Source organism: Rhinolophus hipposideros (assembly GCF_964194185.1).
Source record: "Rhinolophus hipposideros genome assembly, chromosome: 21".
Lineage (NCBI taxonomy): Eukaryota > Metazoa > Chordata > Mammalia > Chiroptera > Rhinolophidae > Rhinolophus > Rhinolophus hipposideros.
In genome coordinates, this window is record NC_138067.1 from 23,516,453 (window position 1) to 23,541,890 (window position 25,438).

Sequence of the window (25,438 nt, forward strand, 5' to 3'; positions counted from 1 at the left end):
TGTGCCAAACTGCAGAGAGGGCTGTTCTGATAGTCTTTTGTTCTTAATTTGAATTGGCTTCTATACTGACAGAAGAAATCTCTGAGCTTCTGACTTAATCCTGCTGCATGCCCAACCCAGCAGTTACCTAGAGCACTGCTATTCAAAGTGTGGTCCCTGGGGTAACACTGGTTTAGTGAAATGCTTATCACCACGATGAGTATAGAAATTGCGATGAAGCTCTGAGAAGCTGCCATAGCAATAAGATATATTTTTTAGTAGTAATTTGTTTTTATTGAATTTGATAAAAGTATTAATCGGCAATAGATTGGAAAAGTGAATGTTCATCACCACAGGCAGTTTGAGAAGCACTATTTCAGGCCAGTGGAAAGCCTAAAATGAAGTAATAGAAGAATCATGTATACAGGCACATCCAGACTTTGAGAAAGAGATGGCAGGAGACACGCGGTGGGACAGGGAGAGTGGGAAGCGTCTGTGTGTGACGTAAAACTTAACAGAAGGATTTTCACTCTAAATGTAGCCTCTTCAAGGAAGCACTGGATGACAAATCTGGGACATTGGATTTATTTTAGTCCAATCTCCTACCGTCAGGGGTTACATAATTTTATTCAGCCATCTATTTCAGAGTCTACTCTTAGAAAATATGTCTAAAAGTATCTAACCTACATTCTTCAGTTTTCAGGTCTTTCTCATTATCTTTTACAAACCAAACCAGAGTTGGGTCTTTGAAAATCTTGTTTGCTTTATAGATGTAATGTAAAAATGAGCATCTATGCCTAGGATAGAATTTGTGTTCTGCTAAAGGAGTCCAGAAAAAAAGAGCTGAATCGCCTAAGGGAGCTTCTATGCATTTTTGTTTTAATCTGAAAGCTTGTGGTCAAAAATAGCTGAAGAAATAAAAAAATTGCACATACTATCAGAAGAGAGGCCCATGACCTTTGGGTTTAATAGAGTATGTGTATTTTTGCTTCCTAATTTGATGTGCAAAATCATACAGAGTTGAATATTCAATGGATGTAAAACTTACTGGTAAATCCACAGCAGAGATGTTTTAAATTCTGTTTGCTGAGTATTCAACCACGGTGCCCCCGTAGACTTAACTCCCTTTAAGAGAGAAAGACGACACCATCTCATAGATTCATGACCCTGGAGGGACTTGGAGGGACTAGAGATTGTTTTTAGAGGTGATAAGAAAACCTTGATTTTTGATTATAGCAACTTTTGATTGCACATATAAACTTGGGAAATACAGAAAAAAATATAAAAATGAATAAAAACCATAGTTTACCTTCAGGCAAAAATTATTGTTCATTTGTGGGGATATTTTCTTTCAGTCCTTTCCCATATTTATACAAAAATTAGGAGTATAATTAGAATTGTGTATAGAGAATCGATTCTCATTATTCACCACAGTTATGTTCTATAAAGTTGACGTGCACACTGGATTAGCAAATGCTGAACCATTGCTCCTCAGGCCTCCTAGCATAACGTTTTTGTCAACCAGTCAATACATAATCTTGTTTTTATGTGTGATTCTGTTTATACATACCTTACTTAATATATACTGTTGACTCATTAACGTTGAATTCATGGCTGACAGAAATATAACTCATGCCTGAATGAAGCTTATCTAACACACATATGATGTGAAGGCATATCATGGCCTCCCTGCCCTTAGGAACACTAGATAGCATTTTATTACTATGCTTGGGGCCTTTTAAATGGCAAAATCACCAACAGAAACAACCATGTTTACAAATGAGATCTGAAACAAGATGCACTGCCTTGTTTGACTTCAGCTGTAAATATGTGTACCAATCAACTCATATTTTTCTCTGCCCGATGCATTTTTGTGAATAACTCCCAAAGTGCCCCAACGATCGATTTTGGGGTTCTAAATAAATTATGACAAATAGGTGAATTTGCAGATAGAGAATCAGCAAATTGTGAGGATGAACTTTGTAAATAATGGTTTTTGCATACTGCTTTGTTTTTTAACTTTTCATTATACTGGTAAACTTGCAATATTCATTATAGTCTCTTCAAATATTTTTGTAATGATTGTCTTGATATTCTTTGCTAAATATTGTACTGTAATATTATAAAAGATGATTACATAAAAGTGTATAAAAACAGATAACTCATTTTTGGAGGTATAACCTGGAATTTTGGAAAATATCTGTGCTCTTCCTAAATCCCTTCCCTTAAAACTAAATTACATGATGGAAGCAGAAAATTAGTTCATGCCAAATAATTAAAAAATTTTAACCATTTAGGATTGTCCAAAGTTGGATATTTTGTTCTGTCTATTGAGGCCCTAAGAAAGAAAGATAATAAAGCACCATTTTCTCTGTAGAGCAGGAGTGTTCAAACTTTTTTCAACGTTTTTTACCAAGGGCCATATGTGGTAAACTACACAAACAATCAGGCCACTCACTTGAGGTGAAGTACGTATTGCCTCACCTGGTTTATTTAAGTAAATTAAATGTATTTTTGAAATTTGCTCCAGGCCAATTAACAATGGATCGCAGACCTCAGTTGACCCGTGGGCCGCAGTTTTGACACCCCTGCTGTAGAGGGTATTGATTTCCAATTTTCCTCTTTTTCCTCTCTTCCTTTTTGTTTCCTTTTATTAATAGATATGAGTGTTGTACTTGATTGAGTGATAAGTATATTGCTGTTTCTAACCAACTGCTTATATTGCTCACCACTGAGAGATCTCTTTGAACTGATTTTATCTCCCCTAGGTGGTGGATTAAATGATGGGCAGTGGCATTTCATCTCCTTATCTGCCAAAAAGAATCACCTGAGTGTGGTGGTGGATGGCCAGGTGGCTTCTGCTTCTCTCTCCCTGGGGCCTGAGCAGATTTATTCAGGTGGCAACTATTATTTTGGAGGTAAGAGAGGAGGTCAGGTAATATGGACAATTGAACATATTTTCAGTTACTACTGCTGTGTCTTGAGAATGTCATCATGTTTTACCTAATGTCAAAACTGGAATAATTTCTCACTTTCTTTGACCATGGAAGTGTTGAGTTAATCAAGATGACAAACTATGACCTAAAATGTATTTCTTCACGGTGGACTTATGTTTATGGTTTCTACAATGAGATTAATTGCAATCAGGCCACCCTCTTCAGTTCTTACTTTCAAACTTTGTAATATTTTCCTAATGGTAAATGGTCCTTATGTATCTTTTTTCTAATTTTGTGGGACAATTTTATTCTAGTATTTTCCTGATCATGTCTCTTAGCATCTCCGGAACATCCTTATTGCTTTACTACTACCCAGTATAGAAGGGTAATATTATGCCAATGGACAAATAATCTAACTTAATTAGCCATAGAAAGCTCTTCTCTTTGCTAAATGATAATGCACTGACTGATACATTTGATGAAATTTGGGCTCAGCCTTCAACACCAGGCCATCTCTCTCAAAGAACAAAAACAAATGAAGCCCTTACCTGCCCAATGGATGTCTGATTGAACTATAAGATTGGAAAGGAAACCTTGGAAATGGAAATGAATCTATAGCATTGAAAAATTAAAATAAAATATTATTTACCATTAGAAAGGCAAAGTTGTAAAACTATTTACTACTGTAAAACTGTGATAAGAATTGTTTCTTTTAATCATGACTTGAGGTGTTGCTTATTGTTGTTATTTTAAATTTTAACTGTTACTTCTGTCTAGAGTTACTTTTATATTTGGTGCAAAACCCAACATTTATTATTCATCAATAAAATACAAATTCCTTTCTAAGACTTGACTGTAAGCATATAGATCATGAATCATTCATCTGATATTAAGAGCTAACAAACAAACAAAACCCTACATAATCCATTACTGTGAAAGGCTGCATAGTGCCAACAACCTTAAAAGATGTAATTACTTCCTTCAGTAGATTTGTACATTTCTGAACCAAGTTGTATAAAACCTTATAGAATATATGATTGATTTTATGGCAATCCATAGGAACATATTCCTTTAATAGATGGTAATAGATATATATTATAGATGGCTAATAGATATATAGACCAACTTAACCAAGAGCTTTCACGTCAAAGGAAAAGATTTAGAAGCACTCACTAACAAATAAGGGGGAAAAAAACAAGCACATTGTTGAATGATGCAAAAAACAAAAAAAAAAGGTGATAAAAATAGTAGACTGGATAAAAGTGTAAATCATGAAAGTAGAATCATCTGTCTTAAAGTATTTTACATCCATGTTAAGATTTAATGATGCCTACCTATTTTTTGTAGACAATTTTATTCATATCCATAATATTGTATAGTGAAATAAATCAAATGCAGTCTGTAATATTGATTGTTTTTATTATAATATATATATACACCATGATATTTAAATAAACTTAATTTTTGAATAATTTTAGATTTACCAAAAAGTGGCAGAGATACACAGGGAGTCCCTACACCCAGTTTCCTCTATTGTTTACATCTTACATTATATATACCATTTAAAGAACTCTAATTATTTTTTTGAAAATACACATACATCTCTACATGCATTTCCCATCTTAAGAAAGATAATATTACCAACATCCATTTGTTCTTCCAGGATCATATCTTTTCATCTCCCCAGGTACACACTGTCTTGAATCTGGGGTTTATTCTTTCCCTCATGATCTTTATAATTTGGCATTTATTAAGGTGTTTTGTTTCTAAGTTTTTAAACAATATACTATGGAAGCTTCCATAATAAAATGACAACTTCAGCATTTTAAAAAACAACAACCAATCTTACTTTTACTTACATATGTCTGTTTATTCAGTCATCTATTCAGTTGGTACCTTCAGTACCAGAATATGTTGGATCTTGGCATGAGATTCTGATTACTAAATACGTGCCCTACAGACTCCGGGGCATCGTAAGATTTCCAGAGCTAGGAGCAAGCGTCTAAAAGAAAACAGGAGGTCCTCGGCAGCTCCCCTTCTCCCTTTCCTTCCAGCCTTGTGCCTTCAGCACCTGGCAGAGGGGTCTGTCCTTCTGAAAGCCCATTTTGGGCTTTTGGGCTGGGAATTCTGCATTCCGGGCATGGATTGGAGAACGGGGAGAAGGTTCTGAGTGGGTACATCACCTTAACCTGTGGGGCCTCCTAGGGCCATGGGCAAAAGCATGACTGGAGGACAGCTAGAATAGGGTCCCCTAAAGTGCAAGACTGGCATAGGGGCCCTGATTGCCTGAATGGTACTGGCCATGGGGAACCAACTCTCCCCAGTTTTAGGACAGAAACCTGGGAATCCTGCAAACACCATCCCCACCCCAGGGCAAACTATGACAGTTGGTCTCCCCAGAAAACCTGTTTTGTATGGATGAAAGTCCCCTTTATTACTAGGATCTGTTTTATCTAGGTGAAAGTCTTTTCTTAGGTAGTTAATTCTTCAGCCAATTTATCTGCTAGTAAATAATGTCCCACGTTCTAGACACTTCCCATCAGTTCTCCTTCACTTCTTTTTAAATTCATCTGCAAATTTCCAGTTACCTTGTCAACAAACAGTCAGTCAAATATGGCTGCGGTGCTCCACTGCAACGGAGCAGGGTGTTCCAACAGCCTTGGTTTCATCTCCATTCTAAGTTACATAGAATACTGCAAGTTCAGGAGCAGCCCACACCAAACTCCACTACCTGTCCATCATTTTACCCTTTTCTCTGCCCCCTCAAATGCATGCTTTTCAAAAAGTCAGACTGTATCGTGGTCAACTTTTATCATTTATAAGTTATAAATTTTAAATCTGGGTTTTCCAGATTGAGGATGGATGTCTAATATCTGTATATTCCCCTACACAGTCTTTTGTGCTATTGACTAACACACTGTACAGCACAAGCTAGAGACACCAGGCTGTGTGCAGAATTCTCACACCCATGCTCGTGTAGATCAAACGTTATCCATCCAGTGAAGGGACTTTCTCACCATGAAGCCAAAGCCGATATCTCACTTCTGACATAGTGACTCACAGTGATAATTTATCTGTCATCCTCAGAGGTGCTTAACATGCTGACTGCCTCTGGTAATGGATCCATCCATTAATTCAGCATTAAGTATTCCCCAGAAATCTTCATATTTTAGAACTTTCATCTCAAATGGGTTTAATGCTGAACTTCCCTCTGCTGTTGCATTATATTAACTTGTAGATGCCTGTCATCACGGAGTAATGAGACTAACCTGGCTTGAACCTTTCTTTGTTCTTAGCATCTCTTGCTATTAAACACTGTGATTAGGAATATGAAGTACCTCATGATGTGAGGGTGTGCTTTCTGTAAAGTTCCATGACCTTTCCTTGTGACTACAAGTTTTCTTAGTTTCGTTTCCTACAGCCAGATTGCACAAGTTATTTTATTCTGCAATAGTTTGAAATGTGTCAGGAAACACCACCTGGAGAAAAGGAGATTAGCAGAGCTGTTTATATTCCTGGCATATTGTAGTTGCCCCCAAATGTTATTGAACTATTATCCTCTCAAGTTTTATTTTAACATTCTTAATTGGTTAATAAGTCATCTAGAAAACATACAGAGATATAGTAACCATATCTTATACCACAGAAGTAATTTAAGCACTGAAAATGTGTATAGTACCATGCACAAATAAACTGATACTCAAAAAGCTTTCATTACCTTTTCTAGATGTACTAAATTTGAAACGTCATCACCTCCATTGGTTAAAATATAACATTTCAATGTATCCTATAACAGTTTTGACTATGAATCGTGCCTTGAATTCCCATGTAAATGTATTTTGTTAGGAAAATAAAGCATTAGGGATAAACATATTTAGTCAAAATATTTAATTATATTGGAAATTTCCATGAGAAAAGTAGCATGGACTGTGCAGAATTAGGAAGTTGCTGATTCATTTTTTATTCTTTGAAATTTTAATAGTGGTTGACAGTCATAACAACAAAGAAAGATTAATGAAAAGTGCCTATGTGTAATATATGAGTTCATACTCCATAAAATTATTTATTTCACTTGGATAGAGAAACACTTAGAATATCATTAAACCCCAGACAATGATGGTCAATATTATAGTTCTTTATTATTTAAATAGTTAGTAGCAGGTCTTAGATGTTAAAGAAAAAAATCAATATAAATGGAACATTCTTTTATGAGACAAAGAATAAATAAGAACAAACAGTAAAATGTTTTTGACATTTAGTCATTATGATTTGTTAAATGCATACATATATGGCTCTTAAATGCATATGAAAATAAAGCATTTAATTAAGTAAAATAGTTGGTAACTTTATTCCAAGTCAATATAACTTTTCCAAATAGTTAACTTTAACTATAAAGGTATTTTACCAATATTAATTTACCTTTCCTTATCTACAGTGCACATTTTCATCCTTTATACTCTTCTTTTTTGTGTTCCAAAAGACTAAGTTCCTACATTTAAGTTATATATTGTATAATTTAATACTGCTGACTAACATGTTTAGGCCTCTGGAGCTAATATATGCATACATTTTAAAATTTGGATCAAGTTAATATCCCTGCACATAACTATTATATAATAACAGTAGTCATTTTCTGTGAATCCTATGATAATAAAGAGAACTACTTTGTAGGAATTGCAATTTGTAATTTAGATCGAACTAATGATGACTGTAATGGGCTTTTTCTCCCTCTTTTAATTTAAGAAAATAATCAAATGCCTATTTTATTTTTTTCATGAAGTATTCTATGGCACTGAATCCTGACTCATGATATACCCTGGTTTTACTTAGTTTTATTTTGTTTTTATCAGGTTGTCCTGACAATCACTTTGGATCCAAATGGAAAAATACTGTTGGTGGATTTCAGGGCTGTATGAGACGCATTTCTATCAGTAACAAGATGGTGGACCTGATTTCAGTTCAGCAGGGGTCTCTTGGGAACTTCAGTGACCTTCAGATAGATTCATGTGGAATCACAGACAGGTAAGGACCATCTCACTTCTTTTTTGTTTGTTTTTTATTTTGTTTTTTGTTTTTTGACGTGTCCATTGTTGAATGTCAGCAGATTAAAATTTATATGTAAAACATTTTTTTCTCTCCTCCTTTCTGCCATTACCTGTTACACAGGAAATGGATTGTATTCACATTAGAACTCAGAAAACTATGCCTTTACTTTTATAACTCATATATGAATTTAGATAGAAGACACGTGACCCTCTTATTCACATATGCACATGCTACCAATTCACTAAAGATAATGTTGATGCTTCTATAATTTTAGGTGGGTATAAGTGTATCAAAAATATATCAATAAACTCAATAGCTTAGGATATCCTAATAGTAATATTGATCATAAGGTACCAATTAATCAAGAGACCTATCTGGTACTGTTATCAAGCTGACTTTTGCTTCCCTGATGGCTAATATATTCAGAGGCATAGAAATTTAACTGGTTACTATGCTCCTAATGTGTAAAACCCATTACTATTTGCTGTGCAGGGAATATGAAAAAGAACTATTTTCTGTACAGGGAATATGAAAAGTTTGGAGTTGTAGTGTTGATCAAGGTGTAACTCTGATCCAGTAGTTTCAATAGGAATTCCAGTACTCCTGTACTTTTGCATGGTAGTGCAAAATTTGGGAGCTAATTGTAGAAGACAAGCAACTTTTAGCCTGATAATTGATAGTGAATAATTTAAAAACATTTTTAGGCATGGTCAACTTTAGCCAAATAATCTTTCCAGTCATGCTTTAATATCAAGGCTGTTAATTTTAGTTATTTAGTTCAATTGGAATGTCATCAACCATTACAAATTTTAAAAGATTAAACATTGTGACAAACTTAGCCCCCATCTTGTAGTAGTGTTCAGTATATATTTTGAATAAATTCATAAATTCTGAGTTTTTAAAATAGCTTTTTATTTGTATGCAACATTTTATCAACATAAATACTCATCTATTTATATCTGATAGACCATTTAGTCTATCAATGTCTGTTGATCCTATTTTGAACACTAATACATATTGTTATGTCTACAAAATATAATTATAATGTTATTTAGCAACAGATTAGAAGGACACCATTTCCTCTTCAGGAATACACATTTATTTATTTAACCCATTTTGTAGATAAAACAATCCTTTCTAAATGAAAGATGGTATGTAAAGGGAGAATTTAGACAATAAACCTAAATTGGCTTGGTTTGGGGATTAAATGGAAGTGACCTTTTCCATAGTTAGAGCCACACCAGCTCTGGAACCTTAATCCCAGTTTTGAAGAGGGCATATAGCAAGGCTCCCTGGATATGCTCCCCCAAGTGGGGGACTCACTCACAGAGATGGGTGACCTCCACTTCCGATGGGTAATAGCCATCAGGGACCAGTGGGGAGGTTTGGTCATCCACACCATGAATGATGGCTCAGATTGCAGAAAATTATTTGGAGACAAGCAGATCCATACTTCTCCTGTGTGGCTACTCTGGAGCTGCCAATTTACCCAAGGAGTCCATGTTGCCTGCTTTCTGGAGGCAAACACTTTAAATAGAGGAAGACACAGCACAACTAGAGAATGTATGGTTTCAATATCACACCTCAAAAAGACTTCAGAAATAGTGAGCAAATTATGCATAGGTCTTGACTACACATTTTTTTTTTTAAAGAAAAACTTCAGACTAACGGTCACCCTAGAAATTTTTTTTAAAAAAACACAAAAATCAAAGTAACTTTTACATTTGTATACCTTTTAAATTTCCAAATGTATCTCCAAACTCATTTTCTTATACTCAGAAGAAAATACATACAGTTGTCCCTCGGTATTCATGGGGGATTGCTTCCAGGACCCCCACAGATACCAAAACCCATGGATGCTCAAGTCCCTTATATAAAATGGCGCAGTATTTGCATAGAACCTATGACCATCCTCCTTTGTATTGAAATCATCTCTAGATGACTGATAATCCATAATACAATGGAAATGCTGTGTAAATAGTTGTTACACTACAGGGAATAGGGAATGATGACAAGAAAAATGGCTGTGCATGTTCAGTGCAGACATAGCCATTCTAGGCCTCAGTACATAGAACATGTCAGCAACACAACATTTTTCTCCTGAATATTTTCCATTCCCGGTTGGTTGAATCTGTGGATACAGAACCTGTGGATACAGAGGGCTGACTGTATTTATTTATCTTGGTTTTACATGCTATACCTATTGACGTAGGCTCCAAAGCATTATTAAATAGCACATTTAAAAAAAATCTGTATACCAGGCTCTGTACTAAGCATTTAACATGAATTAGTATTTAAGTGTGTGTGTGTGTGTGTGTGTGTGTGTGTGTGTATGTAAGGAAGATGTGAGTGTGGAAGGACTGTGTGACTGTATGTGTCAATGAACTTACAAGTGTGTGTGAGTGTAAGAATGGTGTGAATGTGTGTCTGTGTGTGCATGTTGTATAGGTTAATGTGTAAGGAGTTAGGCGTTGTGCGGGTAAGGATTTGTGCAAGTATGTAAAGAGCTTCTGGATATGTGAGTGAGTTCATGAGTGTGTATGTGTATGAGAGACTGTGCAATGACTATGTTCTAAAATTAATTTTAAATGAATTAATCTATATGTAAATTAATCCTCACACAAACCCTTAGACCCTGTTCTTAGTAGTATTTATTTTTTTGTAAATATGGACACAGATACACAGAGAGGTTAAATAAACTGGCTAAGAAGACAGGGCCCAGCATCCAATCTAAGCCTTCTGGTACCAGGAAATGTCTACTTGTCATGCCATGCAGTCCCCCTGGGAACATATTAACATTTATTATGGTTAATATTTAATCTGTGTATAGTAAACACATAATTTTATGGTTTAATAAATTGTAATTAAAAACAAACAGGAACATTAAAATATATTTTAAAATTTGACAGGAACGAAAACAATGTAGTTCTTTTTTTTACTGTCACTAACTTAAAGTTGATTTGTATAATCAAATGATTACACAGTCATTCATATACTCTTTACATGTATAAACTAACATAGTTATTGCACAGTCTCTCACACAAGTACACACTCATGTGCTCACTCACATACCTAAAAGCTCCTTATCACACATAGTCCTTACACACACACTCCTTTTACACACATCCAGACAACTCCTCACACATTACCCTTACACGTGTACACTCACACACCATCTTCACCATCTTTACACACCCACCCATACACTCATGAGATCATTCCCACACTTCTTACACATGCACATCTTCCTAATGGATACTCACACAGACACACAAACATGCACACACACTCACCTAGAAACCCTTCTCCTTGTCCTCTGTGGACAGGACAGGTGGCCCTAAGTCCAGGAAATCTGGGTGGGGAATGATTGAAGGGTGAGGGCAATCAGTCCCTCCATGGAAATGAGGGCAGAGCTACAAAGGGAGCTGCCATCCATGCCCCCTGTCCATGTCCCCAAGTCTTGGCAGAAACCCAAATGGCGCTGGGGCAGGGGTGACAGTGATTAGGGCATCAATAGTTACTATGTTCCTTGGACCTAAAGCACTTATTAAACAAAATAATTAGGTATATCAACTTTTAAAGGATATCCACTGATTGGGGAAGGTCAGCATCTCAGCCCTGACATCATCTATCCTTTCCCAAGTGCAGTAAGGCAGAAGGTGTGGTGTGTCCCTGGTGTCAGATGACACCAGAGCTACTGAGACTCCTGACGAGAATTGAGGCCGCTATGTCACAGCATTCACCATGGCAATCTCAGCAGGCCCAGGGACCGCCTCCTGGCTTCCCCAGCCTGTAGCCTTCAGACCTCCATCATGCTCTTCTCCCAGTCCATTCCCACCACCCAGTCCTTGGGCTTGGGCCTCGAGCCTCCATTGCACCTTCTACCCTCAGGCTGGTCTTTGTCCTCCCATCAGTCCCCCACTCCCTCTCGTTTTGCCCCGAGAAGCCCCTTAATCCTTTCCTTGTTCCTTCTCTCTTATGGTCACATGTGGTGCTTATTCCCCTGCTAACAATTGATCTGAAGATCATGGGCTGTAATATTGAAGACATAGCTTGTTTAGTTGGGAGAGGAAGTGGAGTGGGGTAGGGGTGAGGGGCTGGTTCTTGTTGGTTTCATAGTTTTGAGGAAGGACAGGAGATTTGATTTTAGGTGGTCACCATATCCCAGGACCCGCTAGACACCAAATTGCTCAATTTTTCTAAATGTAATAATGTTAGATAGAGTTTTACTTCAATATCATTAATTCCAGCCAAGTTTTACATCGTGCAAAAGTATTTTGAAATTTATATTGGAATGGATAGGGAATCAGGATAAACCAAAATCATGCACATCACTTCAGTTTTGGGCACGTTGATGTATATATAGATTTGTTCAAGTTCACAAGCAGTGAAAATAATGATGGAAACATCTAAGGAAAACGCTAGAATAAAATGGGTTGATGGGTTGTTTTACTTTGTATTGGAGTCACTACTGAAGAGACGTGTATAATACAATTGTTTAGAATGGTAAAAGTGAACTGGCATCTTAAGATGACAAACCATAGAACTAGAAGGTCTATGGGCAGAGCTGGTTTCTCTGTTACTCTTTGGTCCTGACTTCCTGTTAAAACTTTATGGTTCCAACTTCGAGGAGAGAGATTTATATAGGGGGCCATCTTGGGAAGAGCTCTTCTCTTCACACGTGGACCGCTGGCCAGAGATGTGTGTCTTCACCTTGCTGTGGTGGTTTTGTTTCTTTTTCTTTTCCTGAATAAACCTTCTTTTGGTGGACTACCTGGAGAATTATTGTGCCCGGTTGACAAGAACATATAGTGAGAATTAGTACTTCACCGTACAATGTAATTTGCCATAGGCAAGAAAAGTCAAATAGAACTACTATATGATGAATTTAAATAAAATCCAAAATCCAGTCTTTCACACTGTAATTAAAAAATGTGAAAGTCAAGTCTGACTAACAAGAATCAAGGATAATGGATATGAATCTTTTAGTAGCTGATCAATTAGAAATAGCACATGTATAACAATAATTAAAGATTTATTCTTTAGAATTTTAGGCATAGCTGTTTAAGTTAAAATATAATCTCAGGACTGTTAAAGAACAGACTGTTGTGTCCTTTTCTGATGACCAAGTAGGATTGTTATTGTTCTAATTTTTAAAAACTTCCCTCTTATAGATTATTATTGATTTGAAATGCTTAAAATATTAAATACATCATAAAATGTCCTTTGAATGGATTCCTATGAATCTATAAAAAATGCTAAAATATATGTAAACTTAATTGGCATGGAAAGATGCCCATTATTTATTCTTGAATTTTTTAAAGGCAGTTGTAAAATAATATTAATGTTATAATTAAATATGTACATACACGTATATACACGCACATGTACATACAATAATGTATATTGTATAATACAATAATGTATATGTATATACAATAATGTATATCATATAATATATATATAAACACAAACATATAAATATGTATGTTATAGTGGTAATTTTTATATATTGAGATTGTAAACTATATTTCTTTTCTATTGTTTCCTGGATTTCTGTTCATTCGAAATCTATTTTTTTTTTTATTATCAGGAAAAATTAATAACATTATTTTTAGTTAAAGTTGAAAAAAATCCTGTAAACAAAACATGAAGTTCCCATGCTTCATTTTAAGAAAGGAGGTGGCAGAAACCCCATCGTGAATATATTCTTGGCGGGTTTTGTAGTTTATTTTTTTTAATCTGGGGTGAATGAGAACATTTAAAGCCTTGGGCTCAATGCATCATTCAGTAATTTTTTTCATAGTGTCCTAAGCTAAAAGATATACCTACCACTTTCACTTAAAAAGTGGTTTAGGTCCAAAGAACTTCATAAATGTTTATGGCCTAACAATTTGGTAACCCTTTAAAAAAGATTATTTATATAAAACTGAAAGCACCAAACAAACAAAAACTCATAGACACACACAATAGTTTAGTGGTTACCAGAGGGTAAGGCGGGAGAAGGGAGTGGGTAGTAGTAGGGGGAAAAAGGGGTCAAATAAGTGGTGATGGAAGGAGAACTGACTCTGGGTGGTGAACATACAATGCAATATATATATGATATATTACAGACATATACACTTGAAACCTATACAATGTAACTAACCAAGGATATCCCAATAAATTTAGTAAAAATTTTTTTAAAGATTATATATGTATACATGTAATTTTATACACATATATATGTAATTTGAATATTTGAAATTATATATATTTTTCATATATATAACTTGAAAAATATATATATAATTTGAAAAATATTTTTGTTTAATTTTTAATTAAACACATTATTTAGTAATTGTACATGTTTGCTGTTGGGTTTTGTACAACTTTTCAAAGCTTGCAATCAGTTCAGATACTGCCACCTTCATTTTCTGTTCAACTTTGACTTCACATAGTACTTTTTAAAAAATTTTATCAACGACTAAAAGTTCAGCTTCTCAAAGATAAAATGTCATTAAAAGGAACGTATTGCTATCTAATGTTGAAGTTGAACTACTTCAAGCTAGCAAGTCACACACTGTTTGACAGATTTTGAAAATTTAAATATCCTGGGAGCCCCTGTGAGTTCGGTTCAGCACCTATAGCACCCTGATACACTGCTTGGAATTTGTGTCTACATCGTAGACCTTCAGCATTCCTGGATGTACTCACTAAGTGAATAAAGATGACCCTCCCTCCCCCTTTCTTCTCTCCTGTCCTCTTTGTTTCTTCTTCCTTTAAATATTCAGTGCAGTAGTAAATCAGTCTGCTTAAATGTTGTTATTTTGTGTAAGCTATTGATGTTTTTGGCAACGTATTGAGTTAGCATCATGTCACTTAGGCAAAAGAAGGGGCTCTAATAGAGTAAGATGGTGAAAATTAAGCAACCACGACTACCTGAGAATTGGTTGAAATCTGGTGAATTTATCGATCTAATGTTTAGTTCTGTGATTAAAGTACCTTAACAACAGACTGGATGATCATTAGTCATGTTAAATGTACTCTTTATGTTACTGTTGACATTCTTCTTTCACTTGTCCATGTACAAATGATCGATATTTTACGATACCTCTCAAAGTAAAAAATAGTGATTGTGTCTGCACCTTCATGCAGGTGTTTGCCCAACTACTGTGAACACGGAGGTGAATGTTCCCAGTCCTGGAATACCTTTCACTGCAACTGTGCTCACACTGGTTACAATGGAGCTACTTGCCACAACCGTAAGCTGAGCACACCTGCTTGCTCTCGCCTCTCTTCTGATTTCCTTGTTCCATTTCCCGCTTCATTGCCCTGTGTCTATATATGTCCTTGTATGTGCAACCATGTATTGGAATGTACACCCCTGAATTTTAGCATCCAGTTGCTTTCTAGTTGACCCAAGTCATTTAATCCTCATCACCACCCTAGTTGGTGGGTACTATTATTATCCCTAATTTTCTCATGAGTTAACAGGGAGAGATGAATCACCTTGCCTAAGGCTTTGTAAATAATTGAGCCACAGCGAGGATGTGAACACTTGCAATTATGCCCCAGAGCCTGGGATTACAACCAATGCACTTTTCCTCTATTATAAATCATGCTTTTTTTTTTTTTTTTTTTCCGGTGAAATGTTTGTCTGTGTTGTAAGACTCACACCATTTTGTTGTCCAGTTGTTTGGTACCTGTGCTGGGGAGACCCAAGCGCGTTAGTTACAGTCATCAGCCTCACCCTTCTCAGTCTCTTTACTGTATGCTGCCTTGTACTCCTGCCAGAAAAGAGATTGAAATCCTTGGCTCCCAGTCCTGGGGGCTCCCCAAGGGGCCTCTCAGAAGTCCTATTCAGGGCTGCAGCCAGAGTCATAAGGGGCATCAACTTACATATTGCCTCATAAGATCACGGAGAATGTTTGCTGTTCCTGAAGTCACACCTCAGTGTAACCAGAGGCCACTTGACCCAGGTCACCCAGCTAGTGAAGGGATGGTGTATTTTCATTTTCTGTGTCCTCCATCATTCCCATTGTAGTAACTAACTCAAAGCAGGAAGCTAATTGAATGTATTTTACTTGACTAATTATTGTCTTTAATTGTTATTAATAACTGAATCTAAATATAAACCCAAACAGCTCTGAGGGAAAAAAAAATTGGAAGATAAATAAATATTTTCATATGTGGCCCACAGTTTGACCCAATCATTGAGTAAACTTATTAGGTTCTTGAGCAGGTAGTCTAAATGAAACTGAAGGTTTTCTTTGTTTGTTAGTTTGTTTGTTTTTACTGATAACCATTCTTAGGAATGGCACCAAGATGATAAACCTAGTTATAGTGAAGCCTTCCCTATCTTTAGCATGAGTAGAGGGAGGGGCAGGGAAAGGTCTTTTAAAAACTATTATGTTGCTTTGTATACCTGAAACTAATAAAAAATAAATAAGATTTTTAAAAAAGTTTTATTAGAAAATAATATATTAAACAATCAAGTTATAAAATGTCAAGCAATACACATGGAGCAAAAGTACTCCCAATTACCCTGTCTGATCATGTGACCTTTCTAATAGCCACTCTCAGTGCAAAATTATGTGTATATCCTGCAAACACCTTTCAAGGAGTTTATGAACACAGGTGTGTGCATATAGATGTGTATGAATTAACCATTTTTACATGCCTGCTTCACTGCAAAAAGTACAAATGTGACTGGAAAGCGATCCATACCTATATTTCCTTCTATATAATATATATAGGAAAAAATAAAACCATCAAATTATAGAGGGGCGGAGAAGTAATTTGGTATGATTATATGACATTTTTGTAACACTGAGCCAATTAGTTATATTATTTTATATTAAAACATAATTTTCAAAAATTTAGAATGCATTAGGGAAGGACATTCAGGGGACGATTTATTTCTCATTTCACAGAATACAGAGGTTGATGGAAATTTTCAGTACACTTGGCCAAGTATTCAGTGAGATTATGCATCATATACATGTGTTAATATCAAACCTTGTACCTGGGAAATACATAATCATATAATTAAAAAACATCCAATTATAGACCAAAACACATTGAGATCAGTTGGGGACAAATTTCATATAAATATTTTTTCTGCTTTGAATTTTAATTATCTTGAATTCTCATTAAAGAGCATTAAGGAAAGCTTCTTTTGTAAATTACTTTTTACATTATTGATGAGGAGATTTGTAAACCGTATTTGTTTTAAATCAAAAGGTTTTTATCTGTAGATAATTTTATATGAGAAAGGAAAATAGTTACAACATTATTTAAAAGTTTTCTGTTGCATAATCATTGGGTAACAGCAGATTATTTAAGGAGATTACATTATTGTACTTCAGATGTTAGGTTATTACAAGGTGATACAGAATTAGGAATCTCAAAATTAATATTGAAAGGTCCATTTGGATGGGTTTCCAAAATTATACTTAGAAATGTCTTAACATTTAAAATACCTACCTTCTCTTATGTTGTTCTATCTAATGTAAAAATAAATTTTTATTTTGACTGAATAATCTCATATTCCTTTAGTGAAAAAAAAATACCATAAAATACAACCTCATTCTCCTTTTTTTTTTCTATCTAACCTATTTTCATCCATATGAATTTTCAAAAAGAAAATGAGTTTTGTTTTAAAGTATGTTTTACCTTTCCTTCTGGTCTGTAATGTACATATTAAATTTTAAAACTTGGAATATTTTGTGTCCAAATTAAAATTTAAGAGATTAATTTTATGCTATTCCATTTACGATAATCCATTTTTTTGTTTTTATTCTTTCCCAGCTATCTATGAGCAGTCATGTGAAGCCTATAAGCATAAAGGAAATACTTCAGGGTTTTACTATATAGACTCAGATGGAAGTGGTCCCTTAGAATCATTTCTTCTATATTGCAATATGACTGGTGAGTTAATCAACTTTCATTTAATGGTGAAATTTGCATGAATGCTTTAAACACAAAATTGAAATGAAGCAAGTAGAAAGTGGACCTAATTTGCAATTTGATTAAAATGTGTATTGTTCAGTAAAACTAACGTAAATCTTTAAAAAATAGTTTAATGACAATGATTTAAAATGTCATTTTCCATGCATGTGGTATGTTTATAGAACATCTAGTAATAAATGTATTTTATGAAGTCCCAAAACAAAAAGGATAGACTTTATTCTCCATGAAGACTGATGCATGTGAAAGCTTTGAAAAATATTTACTTTTTAAATTTTGGTAAACATGAAGTTTATTCTTGAATTCTTTACTTACATGTATTTAAATAGGAACTAATAGTCATGGAAAATATGTTTCATTAAATTCAACATCCATTCATGATAAAAAAGAAAATGAAAAATCAATCAATTACAAATCGAAGGAACTGTCCTTAATTTGTTGAAGAGTACCCACAAAAAACCCTATAGCATATAACACAGTTTATGGTGAAATATTGAAAACTTTACCCCTGTTACCAGCATTAACACAAGGATGCCTTCTATTACCACTCTCTTCTCCATTGTATTGGAGTTCCTAGCCAGTGCAATAAAACAAGAGGAGTGAAAGATATAGGTACCAGAAAGGAAGAACTGAGAGTCTACAATATTTGCAGATGACCAGCTATGTATTGAGAATATTCTAAACAATCTAGAGATATTCAGAATGGTTACTGGATGTCAATTAATATAAAAATTAATTTATTTCTGTATATCAGCAGTAAGCAATTAGAAAATGAAATTTTAGATTTTGTTTTTAATAGCATAAAAAATCTAAAATATATGATAATAAATCTAATTAAAGATGTGCAAAGCTTCTTTATAGATAAGTATAAAATGGTTCTGAGATAAACTAAAATCCTAAATAAATGGAGAAATGTAAAATTTTCATTGATTAGAAAACTCAGTGTGGTACAAATATCAATTTTTCCCAAGTAGACATGGACTCAGTACAAACCTCAATTAAAATTCCAGCAGGGTGTTTGTTTGCTGGTTGTTGTAATTGCTTAGGTGAAAACAAGCAAGCAGTTTCTAAAATTTGTCAGCAAATTTGAAGGGACGAAAAGAACCAAATTAATTTTGAAAAATAAGGACTCAACTCCACCAGGTATAAAGGCATCATACTGAAAGGCTAAGTAAAACAGCGTGTGATTGGCACAAGGATAAACAAGCAGACCAAAGAAACGAAATATAATAGAAGAGATCAAGATTCCTTTGCAACCAGTAGTCCTGGGGGAAATTGTATATAAATATTGTAAAAAGGAAGCTTGATCTTTCATCATCAAACTCAGTGGATTCTAGATGAAGTGTGTTGTCCAATATAGTAGACATTGGCAAAAAAGTACCTATTTAGATTCAAATTTAATTAAAATTAATTAATAAAAAATAAATGAATTGAAATAAATATTAGAAATTTAAAATTAAATTAATTCATAAAAATAAGATTAAATGTCAGCTCCTTAGTCTCACTGTCCACATTTTAATTGCTCAATAGCCACCTATTCCATCATTGCAAAAGATTTACATTGGACAGTGCTGTGTCATGAAATCAAAGTTTTGTGGAACAAAACAAACAGAAGAAGGAAATATTAAATTGAAGGTGTTGCAGAGGTGGATTCTCAACTTGAAATCAGGCAGTGAATATCTGGGGCAAGAGCCTTCCAGGCAAAGGTGCTAAGTCCCAAAAGGTGATCTTACCAAATGGGTTCAGAAACCAGCAACAAATCCAGTGTTGCTGGAGTATGGCAATTAATCAAGGAGTAATAGGAGAGTAGGAGAGAGTCAAGTAGAGTGGGGGCAGGAGGATAGAGTCATGGGATCTTTACAACAAGGTTGTAAGTTCTCTGGTGTTAGTCTGAATAAGGTAAGACACTGGAGAGTTTTGAGCAATGGTGGATGCAATCTGACTTCCTTTCGTAGGATCACAATTGCTCTTGTGTTGGGAAATGCCTATCTAGGAGCAGGGGTGGAAAGAAGTTGGGAGACCACATATATACTATGGATATACACACATGTACACATATACAGTATAATATATATATATGTATATGAATATCTATTTATATCTGTATATCTCAATATCTATCTCAATATCTATCTATCTATCTATCTATCTATCTATCTATCTATCTATCTACCTATCTATCTATCTATCATCTATCTATCTATCTATCTACCTGCCTACCTACCTACCTATCATCTATGGAGTTAGAAAACTTGTTTGGCGACCAGTTCAAGAAATGCAGGAATCCAGGCAAAAGCTGAGGACGGTGGCTTGCACGGGATAATAGCAGTGCAGACGGGGGAAGGAGGTTCGATTTTCTCCTTGAATACATGTGTGGTGTAAGAAAACAAAAGGAGCCCAAAATAACACATTTTGTCTTGGGCAACGGGAGTGGTTGAGTTGCTGTTGTTTGAGATGTGGTCAGAAAAGGTTTGAGGGAAAAGATCAGGAGCTCAGTTTTACACATTTTGAGTTGGAGGTGCCTGTTACACATTCAAATGAGATGCTGAGAAGATGGTTGAGTACGGGATCAACAGTTCCTTTTGTCTTAAAGTGTAAATCTAAGCACTGCGGGTGGAAGTCAAACCTGGAAATAGATTTGGGGGGAAATTATTACAGATTGTGTCTTTAGAGATTTTTCGTATCACACAACCGATGGCTTCTCTTTGCTCTCACAGCCATTGAGGACACTGCCTGTCGTGATCCATTTTGGATGCTGTAACACAATACCAGACTGGGTGGCTTATAAACAATAGAAATCTGTTCTATTTCTCATAGTTTTGGAGACTGGAAAGTCCAAGGTCACGGTGACGGCGTTGTTGGGTGAGGGTCCTCTTCCAGTCGCTGACTTCTCCTTGTATTCTCACATGTATTTGAATACCTTCAGGCATTCCAAGCTAAAAGATACAAAGAAAATCTCTTTTGAATGGATATTTTCCTAAACACTGTTAAAGACTGAAAATTTTTTTCCAGCGTATTCTAACAATAATTTAAGAATAATTAGTCATGATAATATGAATCTAAGGTCTGTCCCTATTGTAATGTATGGGACTTTTTTTCTCCTACACTAAATCCATTGCTTTTTCTATAATGAAATAGTTTTATATTCAAGAAGTTTCTCATGATCAAACCTTGCATAAAGATGATTGTTTCAGTGGGGAGAAAATGATGAGCACTATAGCAGTGGCTTTCAAACTTCTGTGAAAATAATTTGGTGGCTTAAAATCACTCTTTGTCCCTGCACTGCTACCAAAACTCCAGGGTTTAGTTTTACTGACTCACTAAGTTTAGAGACCAGGACTAGGTCTCTACTCATTGACAGGCTTCCCTTATGATTCTGAGATAGAGGCTCCTGAGAAGGGGCTTCAGTGAGAAAGCTGGAGAGTATAGGACTTGTAATAAAATTATTTTTGCTTCAGGGATTTCAATCCTAAAGGCCTTCTTAATAGCTATGAGAGTTAATAACTATCATTATCCAAATGCAGACTTGCTTACGCGTTTTGCTCCAGAATGTTCTTTTTTTTCATCTCTCCAGCTTTTCTTGACACAACATTTCCTACCTGCTCTTCTGCTCTTATGGTCTTTGTCACATCTATCACCCTGGGTTATTAAGTATGAAGGAACACAAGCTCTGCAACTGTGTTGCTTAAGCAGCATGTTTTTTTTCTCTACACTGTTATCACACTAAAAAATAGCAGTCAGCCTAAGATAAATCAAGTTCTTAATTATTCAGTTCCTTTACATACAGTTTACATTATTGGAAATTTCCTCAGGGAGAGACACCAGTAGATCCAAAGTGTTTTTCTTTCTTTCTTTCTTTCTTTCTTTCTTTCTTTCTTTCTTTCTTTCTTTCTTTCTTTCTTTCTTTCTTTCTTTCTTTCTTTCTTTCTTTCTTTCTTTCCTTTCTCTCTCTCTCTCTCTCTCTCTCTCTCTCTCTCTCTTTCTCTCTCTCTCTCTCTCTCTCTCTCTCTTTCTTTCTTCCTCTCTCTCTCTCTCTCTCTCTCTCTCTCTCTCTCTCTCTCTCTCTCTTTCTTTCTTTCTTAGTGTATTTATTAAATTTGATAGATTTTTATGCCTATTTCAGATCTCTCTTCTTACCCATTTCCCTGCGTCTCTTTGCATTTGGTAAAGGATAATTTTCAAAAATAAAAATAAAAATAAAATCATGGCTCTCGCACAGATATAAAACTATAAGCTAAAAAACACATTTTAAAGATTTTATTTAACACATACTACTAATGAGAAAACTGGTAAGCTGTTACAACCAGTTCAAAGGAGAATCCAAAAAACAGACACATTATTATCAGGAATATTGAAATGAATATGCAAATGGAAGCAAAACTAACTTCTTTCATAGTGGAGGAAGGAAGTCAATCAAACCTCTCTTTACCAGGTAGAAATTTCCTTGTTTGTAGACAAGAATTATGTGTTGTAAGGAAACTTGCTTTTCAAGAGAGAAAAATCTAGAAGCCTGTGTTAAAGGATAATTAAATGTTAATATGTCTTGGAAGTTAGAAATAGTAAATTTCTCTGGAGAGATTTAAAGGCTTATCTCCCCCAGAAGCATTTGCTTACATTCCAAGAGTGATAAAAACCTCAGGATTTACGCCTGCTCTCCTCTCTCACTCTGTGGAGATGGGGGAAAGGTATGCCAGCCATCCTCTTTAAGTGCCACATCTTGTAATTTTGGGATGCAGCTCTAGCATGTACAAGTGCATCTAACATTCACTGTATGAGCCCATGGAAAACTGGGGTGTGGAGAGTAGATGAGTCTAAGATTCTCTGTGGGCAAATGGTCTCTGACCCAGAGAGCTCCTATGTCTTAGTAGTATATATCTATATCTATATCCCTACATAGGTAGGTAAATATAGATATAAGTAGGCAGGTAGATGATAGATAGATAGATAGATAGATAGATAGATAGATAGATAGATAGATAGATAGATAGAATTTGTATATGAGGCAAGATAATTTGATTTGCAAGAAGGATAACATCTCATACCCTTCACAATTTCAGACTTAACAGCATTTTGCAATTCTATCAGTTACATACAATTTAGAGTTATAAAACAGCTAAAAGACAATGAAGGTCTCAGAAACACGATAGAATCAGAATCAGATAATCTGGAAGGTTATGTCCTAGCCTGGGCAATGCATGGTTTTTATTCATTCATCTGTTCATTCCATCATTTCTTTAACTAATGTCTTCTCCTGCGTATTTTGCCAAGCCCCTGTGCGGTGTGCTGGAAGTACTATAGTTAGCAAATTGGAAACTATCATTCTTCTCATAGACCTTACAGATGAGTGGGAAAGACCAATAAAATCAGTCACAAAATACTGAACTGCAAATTGTGATGAAGTCTGTATCTTTTATAGTTGTAATTTCTAAGTAGGTATTTGTAGAAATACTAGATAATACCCTTGTGTCTGAAAGAACAGTAAAGAGGCTGTAAGTTACTAGTTTTGAGTGATTCCCCTGTTACTAAAGTACATCAGCTGTGGAACATGGCTGCTGCACACTCATTGCCATTGCTTGGAATCTGATGCTGATGATTTCATTGTCTCTGCTTTGCCCTGGAAATCTTGATTGTCTAATAAGTGCGGCATCTGTTTAACTTCCTGCATTGCACCACTTTTATTAGAAAAATAAAATCACTTACAGAAACGATCATAATGTTAAAATTTTAGAGTTTCCAAAGGAAACATTTATATGAGCTGCCCGTTAACGGTTGTCCTGCACAATGATGGCCTTGAACCTCCTGCAACAACTCAAAGGACCTTTAGAATCATGTGTTAATTGTGAAGCAGTGAGTACTAAACTATAGGGAAGTACCCTTCCGTGTGACCCAAAAGCCAGAGAGACAAAGCTTTCAAGCAGGTTTATTGTCCCGTTCTTTTGGCAGCTGCTCAGCCAGAGTTGGGCTGCTTCATATGTGCCATTGATTTACCAGAAAAGATGAATCGTTTTACTGAACGACGAAAGCAGAACCCAGTAGAGGGTAGGCTAACAGATTTGCCTCGTTAATAATCTTCCACTTCTAACAGCCCAGGTTGAGTTGGCTAAAATTATAGAACTTCAAACCTACTCTATTGCTTACTACATTCTGCCACTTTATTTTTTTGCATTTTGAAACGGAAGCTCCGATTTCCCCTGACTTTATGAAGGGCACACAGATCCATGTCAGATCTGTCACTCAGATCTCCTGAAGGTGTCTACACCATACTGCTGTGTGGCCAGCTGCATTTAATTTCATTCGCTTATAGATCACATCCTCTTCAAGGAAAGTATTTTACTGATAAAGCTCTTTAGTGAGCTGAAATGCAAGGCAGAAATAAAAGTAACAGCTATTGTTTCAGAGAAAAATAATAATCAACACGTAGAAAGCAATAAGGCTGTCAAATTGGTATGCTATCTCATGTATGCCTCTCTGTTCACACTTCCAGGGTCTAGAAGAGGGCTGGGAGTGAAATTTCTCAAAGTACACCTCCTCCTTCTCTTGGTTTGATTGTTGAACCATGTGAATGTATTAGCTAAAAAGAGGGGTGGAGTAGATTCTAGCTACTATTTTCCTCCAATTTGGAATATTCTTCTGTAGTACAGAGAGTTATGTGACTTAACAGCACATATATACCAGAATTTTGACAACTTCCAACCTGTTTCTTACCTATTAAATCAGAGGGCTTTTGATTCATCTGTTTTTGTGCCTGAATATATCACACTAAATATAATACGAAGTCTTGCTGGAAAAGTTAAAGGATACATACATTCTGCCCAGCTTCTGTTATAAGCATTGTAGGATTTTTTAATTTCATCTAAGGACTTTTGGCAATCAGCATGATGGACATGTTTGCACACATTCAGGTGCCAATAGTGATCACTCTAGTAAATACTCAAAGTTATTTTATTTTTTTGTGTGTTAGCGGAGTTGCCAATGCTGAATCAGATGTGTCCAGTTCAAAAGAGCAACTTCCGGTTGCATTGCATGACTATGCAGATCACATGATACCAAAATGAATATTTCAAATGTGGTTTAAACAGAAATAGAAGTATACTCATAATTAAATGTCTGAAAAGACGTAAATATAGGCCGCAAAAATTTGACTTTCTTTTTGCGGGTAACATGAATGACTTTTAAGACTAGAAAAGTCATTGCTTACATTACATAATTTAAAATATTATATAAATTTTAAGATGCGCTTTTATTTTTATACATTGTAACATTTCTGAATTCAGGGTGTATCAACAATTCACAATGTTTCACAACGATAATAGTTAGCATTTTTTTTTCTTTCTTTCTTTGAGGAAAATAAAATAACGATGGACCTTTAAAAGGGTGAATATCAGATTTGATGAAATGAAATACACCTCAAAAATTTAATAATCAGTTTCCCTAATGTTTTTCCCCATAAATATTATTTGGCTAAATTATATGAAAAAGTAAAATAATATCACTGCAAAGCAAGACAACTGCATAAACATCAGAGA

General features: G+C 35.2%; 1 protein-coding gene across 2 annotated transcripts in view; it reads left to right on the forward strand.

The window, feature by feature from the left end:
* Positions 1 to 25,438, forward strand: part of CNTNAP4 (contactin associated protein family member 4) — a 229,537-nt gene that overhangs the window by 147,909 nt on the left and 56,190 nt on the right. For both annotated transcript variants that reach the window (XM_081031056.1, XM_081031057.1), the window contains 4 exons: positions 2,748 to 2,897; positions 7,766 to 7,937; positions 15,099 to 15,205; positions 17,754 to 17,873. In XM_081031056.1, coding sequence (XP_080887182.1) covers positions 2,748 to 2,897; positions 7,766 to 7,937; positions 15,099 to 15,205; positions 17,754 to 17,873 — 549 coding nt within the window. The remainder of the gene's footprint in view (positions 1 to 2,747; positions 2,898 to 7,765; positions 7,938 to 15,098; positions 15,206 to 17,753; positions 17,874 to 25,438) is intronic.